Source organism: Barbus barbus (genome assembly GCF_936440315.1).
Source record: "Barbus barbus genome assembly, chromosome: 13".
NCBI lineage: Eukaryota > Metazoa > Chordata > Actinopteri > Cypriniformes > Cyprinidae > Barbus > Barbus barbus.
The window spans coordinates 21,457,269-21,479,928 of NC_136741.1; the positions used below are offsets into that span (position 1 = coordinate 21,457,269).

The window sequence follows — 22,660 nt, forward strand, 5'->3', positions numbered from 1 at the left end:
GTGTGGGCAGACTCCAGACACTGATTTCCAAACGAAATGCAAAATTTAAATTTATCTGAAAAGAGGACTTTGGACCGCTGAGCAACAGTCCAGTTCTTTTTCTCCACAACCCAGATGAGATGCTTCTGACATTGTCTCTGGTTCAGAAGTGGCTTGGTAGCCCTTTTCCTGAAGCGTGGTGACTCTTGATGCAGTGGCTCCAGCTTCAGTCCACTCCTTGTGAAGCTCTTCCAAGTGTTTGAATCAGCTTTGCGTGACAGTATTCTCAAGCTTGCGGTCATCCCTGTTGCTTGTGCACCTTTTCCTACCCAAATTCTTCCTTCCAGTCAACTTTGCATTTAATATACTTTGATACAGCACTCTGTGAACAGCCACTCCTTTCAATAATGACCTTCTGTGACTCACGCTCTTTGTAGAGGGCATCAATGATTGTCTTCTGGATCATTGCCAAGTCAGCAGTCTTCCCCATTATTGTGGTTTCAAAGAACAAGAGAGACCCTGAATTTATACTGTAGAGATGGTTGTTTAATGAAACTCAAATATAAATATTCTAATATATTGAGATACTTTGGATTTTGAATCATCAAAATTAATTTTTTTTTTTTTTTTTTTTTTAATGTCTTGCTTTACATGTTATGAATCTAAAATGTATATGAAAGTTTCACTTTTTGAAGTAAGCTACAAAAAAATTAAGTTTTTCACGATATTTCAATTTTTTGAGGTGTACCTGTAAATCTATACACTTTCTAACCTAAACTATTAAAAAAATTATTTGTGTGCTTACCAATAAGGTTCAGGCACGTAGTGGAATTTATGGCACCAGTAATCAGCCACTATCAGATTCATTTCTTCATTTGCTGTCGTATGAGCTCCACCTTCACACTTGGTACCTTGAGCATACATTTTGTCCGGCAATGCAAAAAGGTTTTTCAGTGTTAAAAATGAGTGTGTCAGACATGTTTAAAAACTGGTTTAATATCAGCAGGTTCATTTGTCACGTTACACAGTGAAAAGTCAACTTACATTGCATTGTGGGATACAATATTCTGGCAGTGTGCTTTGTTGTATACTCCACATATTGGAAAATGTAGTTGGATACTTGTTTGTTTCATACATGAACATTTCAGTACCAAGCAAACAGTATAAATAGTATTTTAATGTGCCATTATTAACATAGCTTCCCTTTGAGTTGTATTCTTACAAGCCTATTGAACACTTTTTTTTTTTAAGAAACCTCATGTATGGCGTGGTGAAACTGATGCAGGTTTTGGGTCAACTCACTGACAAGTTTTACTATACAGACTGCCTCTTTTTTGGTGCCATAATATCTGCCACAGATCCAGGTACTTCATCTCTCTCTTCCTCCATTTTTGTCTTTGTTCTCTTTTTAGATAAAATTTACTTGCTGTTAAACACTGAAATCTTAGCATCTTTTATATGAACTGACTAGCAAGTCGTGCATTACCATTCAGGATTTCAATAAGTTATGTTGCTGATTTGTGTGTGTGTGTGATTTTTAGTCACAGTGCTTGCGATCTTTAATGAGCTTCATGCTGATGGTGATCTCTATGCACTGCTGTTTGGAGAGAGTGTTATGAACGATGCAGTCGCCTTAGTCCTTTCATCGTAAGTCCCAATTTCAAACAGTATCACTTTCTTGTTCCCCTTCTGTTTCTACAAAAAAGGTTAAAATCACGTGTTTTGTCAGCGGCAGTTGGCGGGATTTTCCAGGATGCCAGCACAGAGGGGGTTTTACATTTTCACTGTAATGCTGAATAGTACAAATTAATGATGCTGCAACTCCAATTGTGTTTCAGGATGGCACTTTGACTCCCCCTTTTGGACACTATGAGCTAAAGCTGATTGTTTCTGATTGGGACCACTTACACAATTTGCCATTATAGTCAGATTATCACAGCAAAACTGTGTTGTTTAGTCTTTGGTTGGAAAAAAACATGCATATAAAATAAAAGTAATTTAAAAATAAAATAATGTGCATTTTCAAGTAATCTGTAATCAGATCAGCATAGTCAGTTAATTTAATGATTTGGATTGTTTTGTCTTTGGTTTGCAGGTCTATTGTGGCGTATCAGCCTACAGGAGCCAACACACACACATTTGATGCCTCTGCCTTCTTCAAATCGGTGGGCGTCTTCTTGGGCATCTTCAGTGGCTCTTTTGCTATGGGTGCAGTCACTGGAGTAGTCACTGCCCTCATATCCTTTTGCATGTTGTCATGAAATCAGTCTAAATATATTTAGGTTTATGCAAATAAGTTGTGTTGATGCCCTTTTGGCTTCATTGTGATGTTGATTCTTTTACCCATTTGTAAAATTAGAAACACTGTAGGATTATCCTCTAAACAGTGACTGATTTCTGTCAAGAGGACCCAGTTTGTATATACATTGTTTGTATATTCATTAAAAAATTTGGAGTCAGTAAGAATATAAAAAAACATTAGTAATTTTTTTTTAATGAAAATCACAGTAAGAGTATTTTTCAATTTACAAAAATCTAATTTCAGAATCTACAAAAAAATCTACAAAAATCAATTTAAAATAATTGCTGTTATTTACCCTTCTATTTATCAAAAATGTTGAAAAAATGCATCACTATTTCCACAAAAATAGGAAGCAACTTGTTTTCGATTTTGATATTTCTAGAGAACTAACTCAGCATATTTGAATGATTTCTGAAGAATCATGTGACACCCAATAACTAGAGAAATGGCTGTTGAAAACTCAGCTTTTTGTCATTCATTTTAAAATATATTAAAATAGAAAACAGCTATTTTAAATTGATTATTTTTCACAATATTACTGTTACTGTTAAAGCAAACCTTGATGAGTAAAAGAGACCCCCCTTATAAAAAAATAATAAACCATAAGAACCCCCCCCCCCCCCCCAACCTTTGAGTGGTAGTGTACATCTTTAGTAATTTTAATCTTTTTTTTGATTAGCTATCTGATTATTTAGATACCAGATATGGTTTAAATTCTTAACTTTATCCACGTGACAAAATTCACCAAGCTGCACTGTTTCCCTCTCCTGGAGACGGCTCTGTTCTTCCTCATGTCTTGGAGTACTTTTCTACTAGCTGAAGCTTGTGGATTCACAGGTGGGTGTTTTGTGTGGGTTGGTAATGAAAGCATAGTGGATAATCTGCTGGGTAACCCAGAGGTCAAACTATAATATAATAAAGGATAATATGAAGCTGCAGCTGCTTCCCCTCTAGGAACAGCACAACATTTCCTGCTATAGTTAAATATCAACTGCAATTATAGTATCATTTTCTGGTGTTTAGAAAATCATCTGTTCAGGTTTAATGTGCTTTATTAGCATGACAAAAATTTTACCTTCATGTTCATGCATACAAATATGCAAATAACATTCAAAAACTTCCTCCATTTTGCTGTACCTGGGCAGGCAATGTTGCTGAATAATAACATCCTTGATGTGTAAATGTGTTCAGTCATTTGCACTTATCATCTGGTTGTTTCATTAGTCACCTCCAACCTGTACTGAAATTGCATCCCATCCCCCACTTGAAAGGAAAAAGGTACATATGATGCTGATATCCTTTACTATTTTAGGTGTTGTCGCTGTGCTGTTTTGTGGAATCACACAGGCCCATTATACCTACAACAATCTCTCTGAGGAATCAACCAAACGCACTAAACAGGTAAAATATTTTAACCTTGTTTGAGGTCAAATATATGAGCTTTTAGTTGCTTTTAGAGCAGCTGGTATAAAACCAGAGTGAAAAGAACTGTGACAATGTTGAAAAAATAAGGAATGTAGAAAAAAGCAACAAGATTTTTTTTTTTTCTTCTACTTCAAAAGATGCTTTGATGCAGGGGGGCCACAAGTCGAGGGATAGCGCTAAGTGAATTCCCAGCACCCCTGTGGTGTTGTCAGAGCAGTGCAATGTGTGATGAAGTGAAGTGGGGTGCAACCGTAATTATGACACCCCTGTGGCTCTGGATTTCTCTCCAGGAGGCCGGACTCGTTATTATCAAAGCTCCTGTCAATAGAGAGAAATGTTTGAAGTTACAGTCACAGGAGTTGAAGATACTGGTCTCGGCTTTAGATCTAACATACATTACAAAAGGCATTGTAGTGTATACAGAGGTGGAGCATGTATTTCTAGTACACTTAGTTAGGACTTGATTTTGAAAACGTGTCATTTTGCTTTTGTGAATGTTGTTTCAGCTGTTTTGTTGACCAAATGTGCTGCTGTCAGATGCATACGGCTTCATGTGTGGCATGTTTCTTTGCTGTTGCAGTTGTTTGAGGTGCTGCACTTCCTAGCAGAGAACTTCATCTTCTCATACATGGGCCTTGCTCTCTTCACCTTTCAGAATCACGTCTTCAGCCCCATTTTCATATTTGGAGCCTTTGTATCCTTGTCTTTCAGTTTTACATTGCACCTTTTATATGAGGAGGTGGTAATGTGCATTAACCCCTAGCATTTACCTCTGTCAGATAGAAAGAGTTTGAGAATTTTATTTTAGAGAAGCATTTTAGAGAAGATGTACCTGTGAGCTAAATAATTTTAAATGCTAAAAACATCTGGAAAAGTTCATGGCTGTTTTATCATCTTGATTTATGACCACTAGGAGGCATTATGTATAAGTTTTAAAGGAATAGCAAGTTACTTTTCTGTTATATTATTTTAGATTCTGATACTCTTTCAAAAAAGGACAAAAACACCGTAAAAGTGGTCAATATGACTTGTGTTCTATGTTACAAGTTTTGTGAAAACAATATGTATAATAATATGTAAAATAATGTACAGACAATACTGTACTTGTTTTTAAATGGCAAATTCTAATGTAATTTTCCTGAATTGTTCTTTAGCATAATCTGTGGTTTGAAACTTTTAACCATCAATTTAAAGCAGCATAATCTACAATAACGTTTAAAAGTTTGAAGTCGTTAAGATTTGTTGATGTTTTTGACAGTCTCTTATGCTCAACAAGGCTGCTTTTATCTGATGAAAAATACAGTACAAACAGTAATATTGTGAAATTAAATTGAAAATAACTGTTTTATATTTTAAAATGTATTCATGTGATGACAGCTGAATTTCAGCAGCCGTTGCTCCAGTCTTCAGTGTCAGATGATCCTTCAGAAATCATAGAAGCTCAAGAAACTCTTCCTTTCATTATCAATGTTGAAAATGTCTGTGCTGTTTAATATTTTTGTGAAAAATGTTTTATCTCAGAATTCATTGAATTGTAAGTTCAAAAGAACAGTATTTAGGCGAAATGGAAAACTTTAGTAACAATGTAAAAGTCTTTACTGTCACTTGATTAAATGTTAATGCAAACCCTTTTGGAACAGTAGTTTAGGTATACATTTCCATTAACTTAATATGTCATATGTGAGAAGATTTTTCTTAAACATTTTGACTACTAGATATCCATCTTTATTAGCCGGGCCTTGAACATCTATCCTTTGTCTTTCCTGATTAACCTGGGCCGAAGACACAAAATCAGGGGAAACTTTCAGCACATGATGATGTTTGCAGGTATGGTGGTGAGCACACCTGGCTTACTTCCTCTTCTCTGATGCTTGCATGACATTAAAGATACAGAACCGTTTAATAAATACAATGAAGTAGAATATAAATCAGTGCAATCAGTTTTGTAGTGTCCTTTAGTGTCAGACTCTTTGATGTGAACTCTCTGTAGATTTCAGCACCCTGCTGAAGCTTATCGAGATCTAAATTAAGAGTGAAATGAGGCATCAGAATCAGAACATCTCTAATTACAGCTCTTGATGTGGAGCAGCTCCCTCCAGACCAGCAACACCACCCAGCTAAAAGGGCAGCAAAGTGCAGTGCCCTTAAAACACAACTGATTGAGTGTGATGGCTGTTTGCCTGCTTAAGTGCACTTCCATTCTATTTGTAGCAGGGCTGTCATTCTTACTAAAATCTATTGTGACTGCTGTGTGTGTGTTTGTGCTCTGCAGGGCTGCGAGGGGCAATGGCATTCGCTCTGGCTATCCGTGACACCGCCACATACGCGCGGCAGATGATGTTCACCACGACCCTGCTCATTGTGTTCTTCACAGTTTGGGTGTTTGGAGGAGGCACCACGCCAATGCTGTCCTGGCTACATATCAGGTCAGAGTTCAAGAGACTTGATCAGTGCCCTATCTGACCCATTTTTAAGAGCGAGAGGGATTTTGGAACATTTTTCATGCACAGGAAGAATTTGTTTGAAGGAACATTTAAGAATTTAAATTCGTAAACCCCAACCAAACCTTTTAAAATAGTACTGTCGGGATTTGCTAAAGACGCGCAGTGAAGAATTAGCACTGGAAAGGCATGGACACAAAATTTATGGGAGGAGAGTATTAAAATGAATCGCGCAATACGATTTACTAACATTTGCACTTGTCAGATCACTGGTATTTGCGCCAATATTTAACGCTCAAAAAAAGCATGTCTTAAAGGAGGCGGTAATTTGCGCTGCTCTTGGTAGATTGAGCTGGTCCTTATGGAAATGATCCGGCTGCGTCCGTGTTCTTTAATGTGAGCATTGTCTGTAAATCACACGCAGAATTTTCCCCTCCCATCGGTGCTTTTATGGAATTGCGCTCTAATGCTAATTTGCCCTGTTTAGTAAATCTGGCCCTTTGTGGTTGCCAGGATAATTCTGTAAAAATACAGTGAAAATGTAAACATATTTACAAAACCGATAACGAAGAAAGTTTACGAAGAAAACTTCATTTTAAATCTGTTTTGTACTTTAAACATATACTGACAACCACCATGATCACACACATGGTAAAAAGAAAGCTACATGATGAATCAAAGTTAATCACAAAAAGCTTTTGCACAAGTAAATACTAATGTAGAAGGTGCACACAGTGTCATAAACACAAATACAATACACCATCATGGTAACAATAATGCAATAAACAGTAATTAGCATGTTGTAACATAAAACCCTAATATACATAACTGATAAACTATTAAGAAACACATTTAAATGAAATGCCATCAAATGTGAGAATCCTGGGAATGCTAGTTTATAGGTTTTAATTGTAAATATTTATATTTAAAATATTTTTATTAAAACTTTATATTTAACAGTATTTTACTGTAAAATTGCATTAAATGCAAGGTTACTTCTAATACAATTTCTCAACATATGTAGTAAGGGAACTACCTTGAACCAGTTAACAGGTTTTACTTGTAGCATGTTTTTCAGTTTGAATGGTAGATGGATTTGGATAACTTTGAAAAAAGACTTACATGGACTCTCCAGCAAGTGGCAGAAAAGCTCAGCATAAACATGTTTATCAAGCAGATTTTGGCAAATTAGGTCGCATTTGATTTTCCTTAGTAAGACCGCTTATGACTATTTTGTGGCTTCATAGAGGGTTTAAAAGGCATTAGGTTGAGACGATGGCTGTTTTCACACTTTGTTTGTCAACGGTGCGCTCTTCCCTTTTCGTTTGTTCTGAGGTGAAATGTTCTCAGAAAATGAACCACTCAAAAGCAGATGGGAAAGGAGCTGGGGTTGTTTTTGTCGCCAAGAGCCAGTGTTTGTCTGGCTGTCCTCAGCAGGGGCTGGCTGATACAGCGCCATTAATAAGTGCTGCTAGTTTGTCAGAATAAAGAGGATTATTGAGGACCAATGCTGATGGCAGCTGCTGTAGAATGAGATTGAGAAGCTCAGGTTATTATCTGCAAAACTGCTGTGCACTCAATGAGTCACAGATATGCGTAGGGTGACCAAAACGGGGTAAATAAAACTAGGGCAAGAATCTAAGCAGCGTTAACAACAGTATTTCTGTAAATGAGTTGCTTTTGTCCGGTAATGCCAACAAATCAGAGCGATATGGGTTTAATTTTTTTTTTCAAACACCAACTAAATGGCTTTGAGAGCTTATGACTGGCCTGTTGTAGTAAATAAAGAATCTCTTTTTAATGAAGCTGAAATAAAATATAAATATTAGATGGCCTGGCAAATAACCAAGATAAGTTGAAATGCTAATATTACTAATATGAATAAAAATGTATTTAAAATATAAATAAAAATGAAAACTTAAAATATAAAATTGAAAGCGTTTAAAAATATTAATACATACTGTAAATGGTGTGAAAATAACACTGATTGGGACATCTATAGGAGATACGTTACCCAAAGTCGCCAAAAATTAGAAAAGTGTAACATGGAAGTAGACCATATAGTCTACATCTCAAATCCCTATTTGTGTTTTTTGTGTGACATACCAGTAAACTAACAAATATTCAGCATTTTGCAGTGTGTTGCTTTTCACATCACAGTAGAACAATGTGCAGAGTCATAATGTAACATCAAATAAGAAAAGGTAATTATCAGAGCTGTGTATTACTGCCCTGTCTAATGAAGGCAAAAGAGTGTAAAATTAATAATAAAGCAAGCAAAAAAAGTTAAGGTTAAGTATGGCATTACTTTTGCATACATGAATTTGACATTTAAGGCACCAGATCTAGAACCGAACCAAAGCCAAAGTTTTACTGTCCAGCCTACCGTAAAAGTGGAAGTTGTATAAACAATCAAACATTGTAAACCGTTCATGTTCTGTGTTCAAACACTTTCATATATAGCCTACTGTGAAACTGCTGAAGTGCTCAATACCTCAATAATAGCATTGAAAAAAAGAGTGCGTCCAGTGGTCCAGTGTGTACATCATGGTGACAGAAGAGAGTAGCCTTGTTTGTGTGGGGTTTCTACAAATAATTGGGTTAGGGATTTGAATAAAATCTTACTTTTCATGTAAATTGCAATCAGACTTACTGATGATAAAATGGGTGAAAAATTCCATATACTTATATATTTACCACGGCATGCAAGTGCACATATGCAAAGCCGAGATGTAAGTTTCTTCACTGCAAAAATGTAATGGATGCTGATATTGATAGTTTCCTGTTTCTTTCTGAAAGGCCATTAATTTCCATCTGTGTGCATAGAGTGGGCGGTTGCTCTACATCAGTATAGTGGAATTAATTGTTAATTAGCACAGGTTGAGTTGCAAATGTATGTTGTTGCTTCATGTTATTTGACAATACAACACAACTGAACATTTTTACAAAGAGGCAATACAAAGAATTAAATCATCTTCACTTAGTGTAAGAGTATAGCAACTTTAGTTTCATGAATTTTGCATTTAGGACAATAATAAGACTATTAAACTGGCAGATCCAAAAGACATTTTGGGTTTCTCTTGTTTTAAATTCTGCACAGCAAGAGTAACAATCCTTTGGTCACATGGCGCATTAGTGTATTAACAGTAGTGATTTTTCTGCCAGCTGTGATTCCTGAGCATTTAGGGATTCCACCGCTGGCTTTTTGTTGTTCTACTTTTCAACTAAATTTGATGGAGGTTATTCTCTCTCGTTCTCCGAAGGGTTTTCATTTCCATAAATGCACTACAGTTGACCCCTAGACTAGCACACGCTACATTTTTCCATGTTGAGTGAGGGCTGCTCTCCAGTACACACTATTCTTAACTCAACTGTGGTTGTCTCCTGCTTTGGGCAACTGCAGACTAATCAATGTGCAATTAAAATAAGCAATCAGATAACTATTGTATTGTAGCTATTGTACTTAAGTGTGGATGAAAGAATAGGCTCACGTTTAGCTCAAAGAAACAGATGGGGTACCACTGCTTCTATTCAAGGTGACCACGTCACCTGAGATTAAAGAGAGGCTTTTGCATAGCTCCCTTTTGAACCTGGAATCGATGGTGTACTTTAGGCATTTGTCAATGTAGTGTCTGAGTGCTGGGTAAAAAATACATCAGAATGCAAAGCATGGCTACTTTCATATCCACATTTAGTGCTGTTTTTCATGGTATTCATGAGGACATTGTATTACTTTGCTTTTTATTTTAATATTTCAATTTTAATTATTTAATATTTAATTCAAAATTTAATTTAGTTGTAATTCATGTTAATTTATTTTTAGCATTTCATTTATTAATTTTAGTTTTTATAGACTTTTTTTATTTAATGTTATTCTTATTTTAACAAACTGCTGTATGAAAACTTAGAAAAGCTTATATACAGTTTTATGATAGTTTTGAAATGGCCTGTGGTTGAAGACTGTCTGTTGCTCAAGACCTAAGCCAGATGATTCTCTTCGGCATTGGTTTAGACTTTCTTCCTCTGTGCTGGCCAGTTCTGCCTTTTCTACAACAGTCCCGGGAGGTTCCACTTACCCTATAAACATCGAGTTCAGCGCACAGAGAGCCAATTCAGAGCAGGAATGTGAAGCCCCAAACATACTTTAGGTATCAGAAAGGAAATGTCTGTTTTGCAGAAAAGAGTTTAAATGTCTTTTGACCTACATAATTTGACTACTTCTGTCTCTGTTCGGCAAATGCCTAGGAGGAGCATTTAACCATTACATCACTCTTGTAAATGTTAATTTCCTTGTTTAATTTATTATGTGTTTTCATATGTAGCTATGTAAGAAGCACAAGTACCAATACATAGACACAAAGACCAATCTTTGCTGTTAGAGAAACCTCAGCGTTTGAAGTCTTTTCTCAGTAGAAGCTATGTTTGCAGGGCTGATCTCAAGAGTTCTGTGTTGTGCTCAGGGTTGGAGAGACGTCTGCTGCAGAGAAGGAGAGGCTGCGTAGACTGTGGAATTACGTCAGGTGATGATGGACTATGAACTCTTGTACAGGTGGTGGTGACCTTTTGACTTCACCTGGTAAAATGCACATTAAAAGCAGTCGTTTGCGTGGGTGTTTGACACTGTAATGTCTGGGCTTCTGCTTTAATCAAGCACATATCTCTTGATTGCTTAAGACTCTATTGTATTTCTACAGTATTCCTGCGAAATCTTTTCTGCTCCTGTTCCTATCCTGTTTTATTTTACAGTGATGTACAGAAATTAATATTCCTATCTGAAATCAACAATTTTGGACACACTGGGCTGAAAATATCAATGCAAATACCTAAAGAAAATTCTTTTTATTAGAATTATTTTTTTCTATTTGGTTACAGATGGTACAAATGTATATTTTCTATTTGTAGCTTTTGTTTGTTTTTCTTCACAAGAGTCTCTCCACACACAAAGGGTTTATACAGTATTTTTTAATTTTTAGGCCTGAAAACAAAAATGGTGGCTGGAATTTCAGTGCAAACATTCTATTCTATTCTATTCTATTCTATTCCTTAATCTAATATATTTTCTGCTTTATTTTATTTTATTCCTAATCCTTCACTGCTGCTATCTGTTGTACTCCAGCAAAAATCTTCTTCTCTTTTTCTACTCCGTATAAATCATTACAGCACCCCTTTATAAGCAGTTAACTTCCATTGCACACTCAAATGTTTGTTCTCAGTGGTTAGTCTTCATGATGTGCCAGTGCATTTCTTCCTGGGCTGTATTTAAAACTGGTGGGAGTCACTTTGAAAGAATGTGTGTGCACTGTCACTCCTGTTTTCACATTGGGGTGCGAAATGAAATCTGTACACAAAGCTCACTGGCAAAGACTCGACACCCTCCTGTCTGAAGACTGCAGATGAGTAATACCAAGGCATCAAAAGAAAGATTAGACTTTCAAAATTAATAAGCTTCCTCTTATACCTGCACTCAAAGCAATCCGCTGCCCTTGACTTGCTTGGCTTCAGTATATTAGCAACCGCACACACAGGCTGACAGCGAGAGCTGCTCTGTCCGTCTTACAGGAAGGAAATGTTCGGTATCCACCACGCTTCTATGCTTTCTGCACAGGCGTGTGCATACTGTGTAGGCTGTGGTTAGGAGTGACGCTTTGTACTCTTCCTCAATTTTTGCTTTTTTCGTTGTTGTCATAACTGGCTCCTCTGATCTCTGTGTGACCCTTTAATGTAGCCCACCCTCCAGCTGCAGTAGCCTAATGTTTATATTATTTAACACCAAGATATTCTTTCGATTTCCTTGTTTCGTTTCCTGTTTTGTTTTGTCTCTTGCTTTTCTTCCTCTGAGCCCCTCAATTTGATTGCTTTTCAACTTGCAATTCTTTACCACAAATAAATAATAAATACAGATCATTAGCTTCAAACATTCCTTCAACAAAGTTCAGGCTTCTTCCTTCCCCACGGTTTCCCATTTCCCAGTGTAACTTGTGTGTAAACAAATCTTCCCTGATCTGTAACTCAGAGCTGTAAGTCCTGTTTGGACAACTTGGGCACCCTTTCTATAAACCACTGGGGAGGAAAACTCTCTCTTTTGTCTTACAGGCAGTTCTCCTCTAGACGTGATAGACCCGGTCTGTCACCCAGAAATGAAACGCTGGTATTGGCAGAAGTATGTTAACTGTTGTTTCACCCACGTTTTGAGAAACAAATATTCCTCGCTGACTGTAAAAAGATAAGATGTTCAGTAAAGTTTTAACTGCTTGTCATTGCAAAGACAAAGATAATAAGTCAGCTCTTTCTGTTTTCATTGGCACTTGTCCACATGGGTGGCACTAGAGGCTCAGAACGCCTGAGCATCTGCTAACCCTCAAGCTCTGTCTGACTTCACAATGGAGTCTCTGTTGATCCTTTGGGTTCAAAAGCCAGCGGCCGCATCATATCCACTGTTTTAATTGAGAGGGAGAATAAAAGATGAGCCTTAGGATCAAAGATCAGTAAATGTACTTAAAGGCCAGAGTGAAAGTTCACCTAGTGTATCACTTATCTCAGCAAAATCTCACCATCTGAGCTCTAAAGGTCTGCTGGGTTCTCCTCGTATTTCAGTCAGTCAAGCGAATGGGAGAACATGTCTGGCTCTCCACACAAGGTTGGTCTCTGATCCAGATGGATGTCGATCCACTTTGCAGTTTTTTCTGGCCAAGAACTTTTCACTTACACAGGAAAACACAGTTTGGACATAACAAAACAGGGATGAAGGGATGCACTGATATTAAAGGGATAGTTCACCCAAAAATGAAAATTCTTTCAGTCTGTCATTAATTACTCACCCTCATGTTGTTCCAAACCAGTAAGACCTTCTTTCATCTTCAGAACATAAATTAAGATATTGTTGATGAAATTCGAGAGCTTTCTGACTTGACATTTACAGCAACTCAACTGACACTATCAAGGCCCAGAAAGGTAGTTAGGACATAATTAAAATAATCCATGTGACATCAGTGGTTCAACCAGAATGTTATGAAGCTACGAGAATACATTTTGTGCAAAGAAAACAAAAATAATGACTTAATTCAACAATTTCTTCTCTTCCGTGTCAGTCTTCGCCACGTGTTCATGAGAGTATTACGTCACGTGGATTTATAAAAAAAATTTAACCAGCTTTTATTTTCATGTTTTCAGTTTTCATTTTTTATTTAGTTTTAGTAATTTTGTGTTTGCCTTTTTTTTTATTAGTTTTTTTATATATATCTGCTTTAGTTTATTTTAGTTTGAGTTATTTTAATACTTGCTATTACATAAATATTTTCTTTCATCTAATCTTGATATCTTATTTGAGTTTAGGTAAAAATAACACTAACCAAAATGGTCAATATTTTATGCTACAATCAACTTAAAAGTATAAGTAAAAGTAACATCAGTCATGAAGTGTATTTAAATTTGTGTATTCTGTATTATGTACATTCCTACCATGTATTTAATATTTCAAAGATATTTTCAATATTTTGTTCATCCTTTTGTTCATTTTGTTTTTACATGCTATTTTGTGGTCATTTTATTTAAATTAGATGATCTCAAAAACTAGAAGTTTAGACCTGCGACCAGCTGTAGAAGACAAATGAGTGGAATTGCCTGTAGACCTTACGATTTATTTATGTAACTACTTCTCAGTGGAAACCTTGCCATGCTGCTGTAGTCATGTTGTGTGAAATGAGATTGTAACATGATCAGTATAGCTCTGCTTGAGTCCATTTCGCCTGCTTATCTTTTCTTCATGCTGCTGCCATTTGTGGGCTTTGCCAAAAGGTTGTGTTACATATTTGGCTGCATATGCACTGTGGGTTAAAAGCTCATGTCACAGATGCACACAGGTGGACTGATGCGCTGGTTCTCTCTTTCAGAGTTGGAGTGGACCCTGACCAGGATCTTCAGCCATGTGGGGACAGCTTCCAGGTCCTTCAGGGAGTAAGTCTCAATATGTTTCTGTCCTCCTGCCAATGAAGCGTTTACCAAGTATTCTATTTTTGCTATAGACATGAGTGATGCTTAGAATTTTGCAATGCCTCAGAAACCACCCAGGTACACCCAAGTATAGTGGTTTAGCACAATTATCATTAACATTTCTCTCGAAAAATGTGAAACACTTGTTTTCAATTGCTGCCACATCATCCTGTTCCTTTCGCATTTAAGACCTCATATGTAGTTTAAACTAGTTCCATTATAGGCCAATGACAGAAATCAGATCAGTAGAAACTCAGTTTTAGAAGATAACGCAGACTTCATGCACTGGTGATATGAGCACTAAGGATCTCAAAGGCTTTCCTGTAGCTCAAATAGTAGAGCATGGCGCTAGCAACGCCAAGGTCATGGGTTCGAATCCCAAGGAAAGCAAGAGCTGATAAAATGTAAAAAAAAACTAACTTGAATGCAATGTAAGTCGCCTTGGATAAATGCATAAATGTAAATGTAAAAATACTGGTACTTTAGTACAGAGTTGATGCTGAAAAAATAAAGATGTTGACGAGTGCTTGTGCTTACGACTGACCATAAGTGGTCAAACGCATTTCTTGGTAAACACAGTTGGTTTATGGATGTATGAAATGAACAATCTGGGCCAGATTCACAAAAGTCTTCCTAAAGGGATAGTTCACCCAAAATTTAAAGACCTGTCATCATTTACTCACCATTATGTTGTTCCAAAGCAGTACGAGTTTCTTTCCAAATAGGTAGCCATTGACTTACTACCAGCAACTGTTTGGTCACCAACATTCTTCAAAATATCTTCTTTTGTGTTCAACAGAAGAAAAAAGTCAAAGGTTCAGAACAACACAAGGGTGAGTAAACGATGACAAAATGTTCATTTTTGGGTGAACTATCCCTTTAAGAATACAATAAACTCAGGAGAGAGGACCTTTTTGTTTTCCACTGTAAATTATTACTCAACATTACTGTCAGATAGTAAATTGTTGAACAGCCATTAGTGTGTTTCTGGGAAGTTGTTATTACCTGAAGAGAACATGCTTCGAAGGTGAGGGGAACCGCCTGGTCTCTTAAAGGCCTTTCTCTTTCTCTCTCTCTCTCTCTCTCTCTCTCTCTCTCTCTCTCTCTCTCTCTCTCTCTCTCTCTCTCTCTCTCTCTCTCTCTCTCTCTCTCTCTCTATCTCTCTCTATCTATCTATCTATCTATAACTTGAGTGTTTCTATCTGGAACACAAGCATCTATATATTGCTTTTACCGGTAAAACTTGGTAAAAGCAATATATAGTCTATGTAACTTATGCTTGATGTTTGAAACAACCCAGTAAATTTGGAAAGTAAAACAGTACATTTCAGAGGTCATTTACAATGATAAAAAAAAGAATTCATGAGTTTAAAATACATTAATCTAAGAGGACTACAGTATACTTTATATATGCACACTATGCAATATATATACATACTAAGTTAGGAAATTAGAAGAAAAATGATTTAGAATCATTTTATTCATAGGAATTCTTAATGTTTCAAATCCGGACCCTGATTTGTTCAAATCAAAATCTGTGCATGCAGTTAATAAAAATTGATAATATTAATCAACAATGTTGTTGAAGAAATTGTATGAAAAGATTTATTTCTTTATAACATTCTATTGTTTTAATTTAATTAGTTAATATTGATGTTAATATATATTTTTTCTTTATCAAGTGGTGTATCACTAGCCATGTTACGTATTGCTTTCATATGAAAATTGTACAGGCAAATTTACTGAATTTCTTTGTTATAATGACAACCTTAAATCACGTGTACAGTTTTACTTTTGTTAAAGTACACTTTTTGTCTTTGTTACACATCTTATCATATTAACAGTTGTCCACACTGTAGTATTAACGCTAAAGGAATATAGCAAGCTTATGGTATAGGTTGCAGTATAGTGTTACTGTGAGCTTGTTTGTGATGCGTTAATCTGTAATCTCTTTAAATGCAATGAAGCTGATATTGAAGATGAACTCATGAGATTAGATGAACTGGGATAAATGTACTGGCAAGAGGTTTTACTACATGTCCAAAGTCAGTGGATGAATATGGATGCATATTGAGTTGTGTGTACTGTTATTTATGATAAACGGGTAAGTAGCAGTTTAAATAAATACACAGTGCATTTTTGAGCCTTTTACCAAAAAGGCAGACTTTTGACATTTAAAGTATCAGGTTTTGACAAACAGCAGATTGACAAACTCCAAATTGACAAACTCGATTGCAACATGCATTGTTGTTTGCTGTACGGTACTGATGGAGTGACGTTCAGTCATGAACATAAAACAATATATTGCCTTCTAAAGTCATTTTTTTAACATTTGTTCAATGAATTACTTTTTTTTTCTGCTACAATGAGTTGTGCTTTGAATTCTTAATTATTCAATATTTGATAAAGCTACAGTATATAATATAGATATATGTGAACAAGTTTGCATAACCCTGCTGTAGATTAAACAAATCACACTTACGGCGCTTTTCCACTGCGTGATACGACTCGGCTTGGCACGGCACGGCTCGGTTCAGGTCGGTTTGTGTTTCCACTGCAGTTTAGTACCGCTTTAGAGTGGGCAGGATTATTCACATGTTGTTATAGTTGCGCCACCTCTACTGCCGTGACTACTGAAAAACTTTTTCATTCTGCGTCACTCCATCAAGAGGAACGTCTGTACTTCCTCAACAGACAACAAAACAGCTATTTTTTGATGGTTTAAAAAAGGTGCACTCATTCAAAACGGTTGCGTTTGATGCTTCGCTGGCTGTGCTGATTTAAATCTAGTGGGTCTGTTGTGTCTCGTGCCACAAGTTCAGTGACGCAGGCTGTGACGATTTTCTCCGGCCAATCCGTGATCAGCAGAGTTTACACATCACGTTTTGGTAATGGTACGGTTCGCTTGGAACCTCGGCTGAGGTGGTACTAAAAAAAGTACCAGGTACCGTACCCAGTGGAAAACCCCCTCAAATGAGACGTACTGAACCGTACCGTGCTGTACCATGCAGTGGAAAAGCGCCATTATTACTATTTTCTCTCCTCAGGATGGAACCCAGTCAGAAGGACAGAGCAAGACCAAGCAAGAGAGCGCCTGGCTTTTTAGACTTTGGTATACATTTGACCACAAGTATCCTTTTCAGCATGCCATTCACAACAACATACACTTGCAGGCTTTTGTGTTCTCGTCATTAGGAACTCGAGCACGGTTGAGCATTACTTCTTTCACAGTTGCTCTTCCGTGAGCCTAGCCAGTGAGATTACTTTGGCTTCATGCAAATGACTAGGAAAAAACATCTGCTCCCACACCATAGACAATACCAAAAGAGAGACACACATTGATGAAACCCACTAAAGCGGATCTAGATGAATATAAATGCGGAGTGAGGAAAGGATGAATAATTCGAAGATTTCATAGGATAGCTGGTTTTGATCAGTGTTGGAGTTCCTCTGAGGCCTTAACTGAGCCTCTAAACCCCCGAACTGACAAGCCCTCACCCTCCTTACGCAACTCCCACACCAAAAAAACTCCAGTCTGAGCTCCACACCTCAATACGAGCCGCTGGAAATGTCATTACTGCACAGAAAGTCAAATGAAATGGCTGCAGTCCATTTTCACAAAGCCTTCAAGTCCTGAATGAAGCAATCAATGATTCTTTAGCTCTCAGCAGGGCCCGTCCACTGCTATTATTTTGTGCTGAGAGGTTTACTGTAGCCGTACCTTTTCAGCGAGACGGTCGTGGGTGGTGAGAGGAACAGAATAGCAAAGAAAGCGGTTTTATTTAGCTCACGGATGCTAGAAATAATGCTTAAAGGTGAAAGTAGCACACACACACACATTTTCTCACACACTTCTCAATCCGCTTCCTGCACAGCTGTGTCTAGCCAGCTCCACATGTGGTTACTCACAGGTCCGCAGAGCTTATGTCAGATGTTTATTAGGAATCTTAGCTTGTGATTTTCTCTGCGCCCACAGCCATGCTTGTCAGCTTACAAGTGTGCTGGCTTATTGTCACAACAACCTACCCAACAACATTCGCTTCCACAGGCCCTTGGGAGTGAATTAAAGTGTGTTTGTGTGCTTTCCAAAAGGCCAGCTGCCTGTTTTATTTCTCTTTGGGTGCCAGACCATGCTATTGGACATCCTACAGAGATATTTTTCAGTCTATACCTCTCTCTAACTCTTCAGGGGACATCCAGTTTAGGTCCCCCTCAAATATATTATATGCTTCCAAATGCATCACAGGGTGTTCTTGGTTTCAAGCCATGGACACTTTACTGCTGCCTTCTCTATTTTTATCCCTGTCTGTCAAAAATAAAAACCTCAGTATTGCTGCCAAATGTGTACTAGCCGTCCTGCTTAGATCTGTGTGCTGGACTCTGAGTGAACTATTTAAGGGGATGATGATCTGTTTAATCCATGATTATGAGGCTGAAACTCAATCATATCTTTTCCGAGATGAGCGCTTGCTGCTGCCATGCTGAATTTTTGGAGCTTTGAATTGATTGGTTGTTTTGAAATGTTTGACTTGGATGAATGCCTGAAGTCTTGGAGTCATTGTTGATTTGTGGCTGTTATGAATTAACTAGTTTTGCCAGAAAAGATTTCCTCATTTACTTTACCAGAGTGCTTTGAGACTGTCCAAGCTGCTCTTTTGCATACAGTTAAAGTTAATAGAACTGAGTCTATTTTTGAATTGGTAGAGAATTATAAGGTATGATTAGCTAATGTGAGTACTCTACAAACTACTACTGCATTACGTTGACTTTACCATACCTGCATGTTTTCAGTTGTTTTTGGAATTGAAAGTAATAATGTAGTAAGAACAGTCTATATCAACTATATTTCAGTCCAGTGTGACACACCGTCATGGTTCACGTCTGCTTGACATTGACACTTCAGTAGAGCTTTTTCCCTTAACACAATTACAGTTACCTGAAGCCTATCCTGACCCATAGCGGCCCCCCTTTGACCTCCACTCTGCCGGCCTGCTGCGGTCCTCTGGCTCGATGTCTGACCAGCCCCCAGGCCTATGAGGTAAGAGCACATACGCACATGCAGTTATTAAATCAGTCAGTCTGCTAGATATATAAAAAATATATATATTTAAAAAGTAATCCATGAAATTTGGGGAAATATTATATATTTATACTCATACATTTATTTTGTTTAATTGATTTTTATTATGTTTTATATAAAATCTATTATTTTTGAACAATTATTTATGAAATAGATATGTATGTTTATTCATCTTTTTCAAATTGTAATATTTGTATTTTATATATAAATATAATAAAATCATTTAAATATGAAAATGAAAAAATTATCTGTTTACGTTTTCAAATCTAATTGATTTTTATAATCGTTTTATTTAATTGATTTTTTATATTTTCCACATAAAATCGATTATATATGAAATAGATTTGTATCTTTATTAACTTTTTCAAATTTTAATAGAATTATATAATATAATTTTATAAATCAATATATTAAAATTATGAAAATTAGAAATGATCTGTTTACTTTTTAAAATTTAATTGATTTTAATATTTTCTATATAAAATAAATTATATTTGAACAATTATTTATGTATGAAATAGATTTATATCTGTATTATCTTTCAAATTTTAATAGATTTTATATATATATATATATATATATATATATATATATATATATATATAATTTTTTTTTTTTTTTATAATAATAATTTTATTTAATTGATTTTTAATATATACCGCCCTTAATTTACTCTATTAATTCAAAGTATCCACTAACAAGGTAGATCCAAACTGATACATTTTAGAATGAACCCAATGCCTATATAATCAAAATTGTCCCTTATTAGCTAGTAGATTGGTCATTACTTCACACTGCACTATGCCATGTTTCTAAGGAAGTAACTTATTCTGAGTTCCTCAACAGAACGCTTTGGTTTCCATAGCTTGCTTTCTAATATTATTGCTGCTCTGTGAAACCCTGTTTGCAAAGAAAAGAGAGAAAGACAGACACAAAAGCACTGGGGCTTTTAGACTGGACACAGACCCGAAGGAAGATTCATTGTGCGCCCGGTCACAAAAGGGCCTTTCATGATGCCACTCTGATGATGGTGAGCCTGAGAGGCGTTCCAGTATCTCAAGCATGGAGAACACAGTTATTCACAGCAGTCGCAGGCCCATTCACTCCTGAAAATTCCCCTATTCATCACAATGTTAGTACTGTAGCTCGGCCTGCTTGGCTGTGCTCACAAATATCTTACAGTCTTACATTGTACTGTTGGGTCACAATGAGCTAAATGTCCTGCAGAACTGCTTGACTGCCCACCTCTCTCCCACGTAACACAATTATGCCCCTCATAGCTGCAGCATATGGTATGGTGTGAATACCAGCAAAGAGTTTGATGTTTGTTACATACACCCTTTTAAACTGGGTCAGTTCATCTAAATCCCCCAGTTTGTCTGTCTGTATATATTTCTATTCCTTTTTTTTCTGTCTTGATTGTTCCCTCTACGTCCTCCTAAAACCTGCCATGTGTACCTGCACAGTTCACTGTCTTTCTCTTTCTTTGAATAGCATTTTTTTGTTTTGTTTTGCTCTTTTTACTTCACCCCAGCTCTCCCTCTCTGTTCCACAGTCTACGTTTAGATTTCGTTTCCATATTCACTTCATCCATCAGTTTTATTATTCTCTTGCTCGTTAAATCTGGAAAAAAAATTTTATTGTCTTACCGTATTCCTTATTTTTTGCTTTTAATTTTGCTGCCAGTTTTTCTTTGGCTGTTATGGTTTTTCATTCAAAATGAAAAACCAAATCATGGTTGTTTCATTTTTCATTCATTCATTTGTGTGTATATATATATATATATATATATATATATATACATACACATATATATACACACATATATATACACACATATATATACACACATATATATATACATATATATATATATATGTATATATATGTATATATGTATATATATGTGTATATATATATATATATGTATATGTGTATATATGTATATACGTGTATATATATATGTGTGTGTGTGTGTGTGTGTGTGTGTGTATATATATATATATATATATATATATATATATATATATATATATATATATATATATATATATATATATATATATATATATATATATATATATATATATATATATATATATATATATATATATATATATATATATATATATATATAAAAATATACAGGTACATCTAAAAAAATTTGAATATCGTTAAAGTTATCAAGTGTTTGAATCAGCTTTGCTTGACAGTATTCTCAAGCTTGTGGTCATCCCTGTTGCTTGTGCACCTTTTCCTATTTATACTGCAGGGATGATCATTAATTGAAACTCAAATGTAAATATTCTAATATTTTGAGATACTGATTTTTGACTTTCATGAGCTGTAAGCTCTAATCATCAAAATTAGAACAAAAAAACTTTTGAAATGTTTTACTTTACATGTAATGAATCTAGAAAATATGAAAGTTTCACTTTTTGAAATGAGTTACAAGAAACGTTTTTCTCAATATTCTAATTTTTTGAGATGTACCTGTAATGTAATATAATATAAAATAATCTAGAGCCTTTGAGAGCTTAAACAGGTGATTTTCACAGACTAAATCACACCACCTCAAACCATTAACATGGAACAGGCATTATTTAGATCCTTCTCAAAGGATTTAGCAGCAGCTATATGTGAAGCTAACGGTTGCGTAACAGAGTTTAGTTTGTTTGATCTGTTGGCACACAGTGTAATCCTCTGGTGTAACTGTGCTTCAGTGACAACCCCCTTCAGTAGCACCCAGTGATTCTATGAAGTACCACTAAACCTAGTGATCTGTGAATGGCAAGCCTTGAAACTGTGGGAAATGCTTTATTGCAGAATGTGTGTTACATGTGCATCTTTTGAACAGAGTTTAGCTTTTTTGCAGTCATTGCTTATGCTGCCTTCAGGTCCACTTGGGAAGCGCCTCCTACATTTGTGTTGCTTATTATTGCGATGACTCTGTTCAGATCAGAAACAAGATAGTATAAACTTTAAAAATTACAGCAAAAAGTCCCTTTTTTTCTGTGCAGAGACCTTAAGTAAATATGTGTCACTTTTACAAAACTGATATAATTTATTATTTGTCTTATAAATAAATTATTTCCACGAGCTCTGAAAATAATAGCTCTGTTGTTTGAGCCTTTACGCACCCTGTATTATTTTCAACAATTAAACATTATTACCCAACTCGCTTTTAGCATTTTTATCGCTTTTAAACACTTTTGAAAAAATCTTAAATTTTAATTTAAATCTTAATTTTTCTCTTTCTTATTAGTGTATGTAATCTATTTTAAGAAATATATATTTTTTTATCCTATTTTTGTTTTTCTATTTTTACATTTACTTTACATTACGAAGTTTTCTACCCCCCCCCCTTATTTATTTATTTCCTTTTTTTAGATCTCATGGCCTTTCATTTTTCTTTCATTGTTTTTTAATGAATACGTTTTTCTT

The 22,660-nt window shown here is 35.8% G+C and overlaps 1 protein-coding gene across 2 annotated transcripts in view; it reads left to right on the forward strand.

Annotated features, from left to right (window-relative positions):
- Positions 1–22,660, forward strand: part of LOC306879489 (sodium/hydrogen exchanger 7-like) — a 36,806-nt gene that overhangs the window by 11,774 nt on the left and 2,372 nt on the right. The window contains exons 5-16 of one of the 2 annotated variants that reach the window (XM_079432475.1): positions 1,231–1,343; positions 1,521–1,626; positions 2,075–2,216; positions 3,013–3,118; positions 3,594–3,682; positions 4,287–4,400; positions 5,422–5,533; positions 5,979–6,132; positions 10,608–10,667; positions 14,037–14,100; positions 17,184–17,266; positions 19,069–19,174. In XM_079432475.1, coding sequence (XP_079288601.1) covers positions 1,231–1,343; positions 1,521–1,626; positions 2,075–2,216; positions 3,013–3,118; positions 3,594–3,682; positions 4,287–4,400; positions 5,422–5,533; positions 5,979–6,132; positions 10,608–10,667; positions 14,037–14,100; positions 17,184–17,266; positions 19,069–19,174 — 1,249 coding nt within the window. The remainder of the gene's footprint in view (positions 1–1,230; positions 1,344–1,520; positions 1,627–2,074; positions 2,217–3,012; positions 3,119–3,593; positions 3,683–4,286; positions 4,401–5,421; positions 5,534–5,978; positions 6,133–10,607; positions 10,668–14,036; positions 14,101–17,183; positions 17,267–19,068; positions 19,175–22,660) is intronic. The other variant, XM_079432476.1, reaches the window with a different exon arrangement.